Here is a 3,776-nt window from a genome sequence, read left to right on the forward strand (position 1 = left end):
TGACGAAGTACGCTGGCTGCCAGGTTAGTCCTCTTGGTTGGGGTTTGTCGCTGGTTCCACTAACGAGGAGTACTGGCGGCGGTGGTCGTGGCTAGGACGTGCGAGGACTGAGGAAGGGGTTTGCGTGATTATAAGGTGCATTGGGGGCGGGCAGTGTTGATCGCGGCGGCTGTTCTGGTGCGCTGCGGTGTGGGCATATGCGGCAGGTACGTTGGGGGCGGGCGGCGTTCATCGCGGCGGCTATTCTGGCGCAGCGGTGTGGGCATATGCGGCAGTCCACATCAGTGTGGGCATATGCGGCAGCCCACATCCCACCCCTTGGTCTACAGGCTCATTTGGCGGTCCACACGAGGTATCTTGCATGCGTACTGCTAGCGATGGACCAATGCCCAACGGATCGATTGGATGCTGGGCGGTGGCGAGCGCGTGTACCTTTGATGTACACAGTAACTAAGCCGATTGGAGGTATAACACGTTGGCCAATGGGCCTTATTAGCCCAAACGTTGTTTGTGCATGGGATATACTAATATGATTTTTTTCACAATTCATAACTCAAATTTTTATACATATCCATCAAGGAGAAAAAACAGCATGAGAAATATAACGGTAGTTGCACCGTGTCTAGCACAACCAGTTCTTCTAATAACGGCACGATTTCTTATGGTAATTCATTAGATATAACTGAATATATCCAAATGCTAAAAGTTAAGCTATAAGACAATGAACCATGTATCGTTTGGAACCCTAAACATAATACATGCAACTCACGTCCGCAGCATTTCAGAACATCGGTCATTGGACACAGGGAAACCCAGGGCAACCACATGCATATTTGAAGAAAGATGGTGAGATATAGAAGGCTGCATCCGCTCCAAGCCTCCAATGCTCCAAATCTAGATGGGAACCTATTCCTGTAACCAAATGGATGCATATATTAGAACATCAATTATTCTTCGAAAATGAACTTATATTAACACACCACTAATGAACTTATATTAATGCCCATAAAATGAAATAAAATGTGATTCACAAAAATAAAATCGTTTGAGTATACCCACCGTTAATCAACAGTTGAGGACTTCTTTATAAACAATATTCTTGGTTAAAACTATATTATTGGTGAAGTTCCTTGTGGAATCCAATTCCTGTTTTGGTTTAACCAAAACTCTTGTCGTTGATCTTGACACACCCCTCGACAATGCAACATATAGTTGTCCATGTGAGAACACAGGTTCTGGAAGATAGATCCCAACATTTGGGATGGTTTGCCCTTGCGCTTTGTTGATGGTCATTGCAAAACTCAACCTAATTGGGAATTGTTTCCTCTTGAGTTTGAAAGGGAGTGAAATATCATCGGATGGAGACATAGGGATCCTAGTTATGAACACCCTCTTTCCTTGATGTTGCCCACCAGTGATTTCTGCATCAATTGCATTATCTTGCAATCCTCTAACCATTAGTCTTGTTCCATTGCACAAGCCATTGTTAGGATCAAGATTGCGTAGTAGGATAATAGGATAGTTGGTTTTTAATATGAGCACATGGGGAGGGAGACCATTTGGAGTAATGGAGTTCAGAAACTCAACTGGGTAGTTGTTTATTGAATCATCATCAACAGAGTCAAAGCTATGATAAACCTTCTCCTCACCTGGAAACATGTCAATCATCTTTGAGTTCAGTTGATCAACATGCTCATTTTTAGTTGAAAGGATGGCACGTGTGCTCATATATTTGGCTGATCTGGCATTTTCCTCAAGTGATGGGAAAACATGCTGAATGAGCCTGTTTATGGAATCGTCACTATCACCAGTATATGGAATCACAATATCTTTCGGTAGGCGAACATAATCCTCTCCAATGGTTTCTTCAGTTCCATTACCAATTCTAAGTAGGTAACTTGAAAACCAGGGGTCAGTTTGAGCCCTCATGTTACGTGGCAATCTTATCTTCCTTATACTGTCCCATAAATAAGATCTTTGCAATGACGCATCAGTTACTTGTGCTCTATTGCCACGTGGAACCACTGGAAGCACCTGTCTAAAATCTCTTCCAAACACCATGATCTTACCCCCAAATGGCACGGAATAGTTCATAAGATCTTGCAGAGACCTATCAAGACACTCAACCGCTTGACGCCTTGTCATAGCAGCTTCGTCCCATATAATCAAGGATGCCCTATGGAGCAACTCTGCGGGGCCGTCCTGCTTTGAAAAGGTGCACGTGCTATTCTCCTTCAGTGTAATTGGGACTTTCAATTTGGAGTGTGCTGTCCGCCCTCCAGGCAATATTGATGCTGCTATGCCAGAAGTTGCAGTAGCAATTCCTATTAATCCCTCTGAGCGCACTCTCGCGAGAATTGCTTTGTATAGGAATGTTTTTCATGTTCCTCCTAGACCATCAACGAAGAACACTCGGCTCTTGTTATTCAACACATGATGTATGATTTCATCAAATCCTGCTCGTTGTTCCATGTTAAGAGATTTATATAAATCTAAATCTTCTTGGTCTACATGTATGGAAAGCTCCTCTTTGACCTCTCTCATAATGTCATTGGAAAAATCAACTATTTTTGATAGAAAATAATAGAATGTCAGTTTTCATTGATGCAACATTTTTAATTAGGCTATGAAAAAAACCAATTATTAAAAGTAGAATTTCGTTTGCATGAAAATTACCTACATCATTGAGCTTGGGAAGATCAAATTTTCCAATATCCTTGCCCATTGACTGCATCATTTCTCTAATATCTCTCAACACCATTTGCTCGACAGCACTTGAGTTAGGATTGTCTCTTTTATAATCCTTAGACAATGAATCCTTGTGCTTCTCCCATAGCTCGCGTACGTTGGTGGCCTCACAAAATACAAGAATAGTTGCAAATAATCTCTGTAGTGCAGCTGGCATTTGAAAAGTGGCACCATCACTCAAGGCGTCATCAAGGGACTTATCTGTCTCAACGAGACCTCTCTTTTCACATGATTCTCTGAATGTAGAGTATGTGATACCATTCACTGTTCTTAAATCCTCATACGAGGTTGCACCTCTTACATGGTTTAGAAGCACTCTTAAGAAATATCTCTCCCCCTCTGCCAGGTGCGCATACACAATCCTCCCAATCTGTCCTAGCCTGGTCTTCCTTCTCTGCCAGACCTTGCACTTGGGGATCCACCGATAATGTTCTTGGAACTCCCTATATAATAATGTCCTTGCATAACTGTCAGCACGATTCATCTTGAAATATTCTGTGAGAGTAGTCATAGTGGAAGATGGCTTATTGATGACATCTTCCAGGTTTTCAGACTCCTCCATAGTGACAGATTGCATGTTTGGTAGATGTAATTGGAGCTACAAAACAGAGGGACATACTCCAAAAAGATGAAAACCAAAAATCATGTATACAGCTTCAGGAGGTGATATGTATCTAGCATCCCGGTACCTATGGATCTCATTGATAACTCCAGCAGGTTCAACTGAGAATGAAGCACGGTCGTGGCCTTTGTATACATATTTAAACAGGTACTTACAAGCTTTGATGCTTGCGCATGCTTCAACGTTCATGTGGCAATTATACCTCATAAGGAGTCCAGGATTGTATGGAACCACCCACCGGTTGTCTAACTCAGCCCCTCTTATTTTCACTCGATGCCCATCGTCTCTCCTCCTATACAAAGGATATGAATCATTCCCCTGTCGTGTTGCATCACAAAATTGACGAGGAAACTGAAACTGACATGCTCCATCAACCATACAAGGACACCTTCTATTCAAGACTCCA

The 3,776-nt window shown here is 42.6% G+C and overlaps 1 protein-coding gene across 1 annotated transcript; it reads right to left on the reverse strand.

The window, feature by feature from the left end:
* Positions 1-1,065: 1,065 nt before the first annotated feature.
* Positions 1,066-3,310, reverse strand: LOC136544703 (uncharacterized). Its single transcript, XM_066536767.1, has 2 exons — positions 2,677-3,310; positions 1,066-2,294 (listed from the first exon to the last, which is right to left on the reverse strand). Exons 1-2 carry the CDS (start codon positions 3,308-3,310, stop codon positions 1,066-1,068), a joined length of 1,863 nt encoding a protein of 620 aa, XP_066392864.1.
* Between the last annotated feature and the right edge of the window lie 466 nt (positions 3,311-3,776).

The sequence above is a fragment of the Miscanthus floridulus genome, chromosome 3 (genome assembly GCF_019320115.1).
Source record: "Miscanthus floridulus cultivar M001 chromosome 3, ASM1932011v1, whole genome shotgun sequence".
Taxonomy (NCBI): Eukaryota; Viridiplantae; Streptophyta; class Magnoliopsida; order Poales; family Poaceae; genus Miscanthus; species Miscanthus floridulus.

Coding starts and splice junctions, on each gene's coding strand:
- LOC136544703 (XM_066536767.1), bottom strand. CDS start 3,310: ATGGAGGAGTCTGAAAACCTGGAAGATGTCATCAATAAGCCATCTTCC. Junction 2,295..2,676: donor TCCCAAGCTCAATGATGTAG/GTAATTTTCATG, acceptor CTGGCATAGCAG/CATCAATATTGCCTGGAGGG.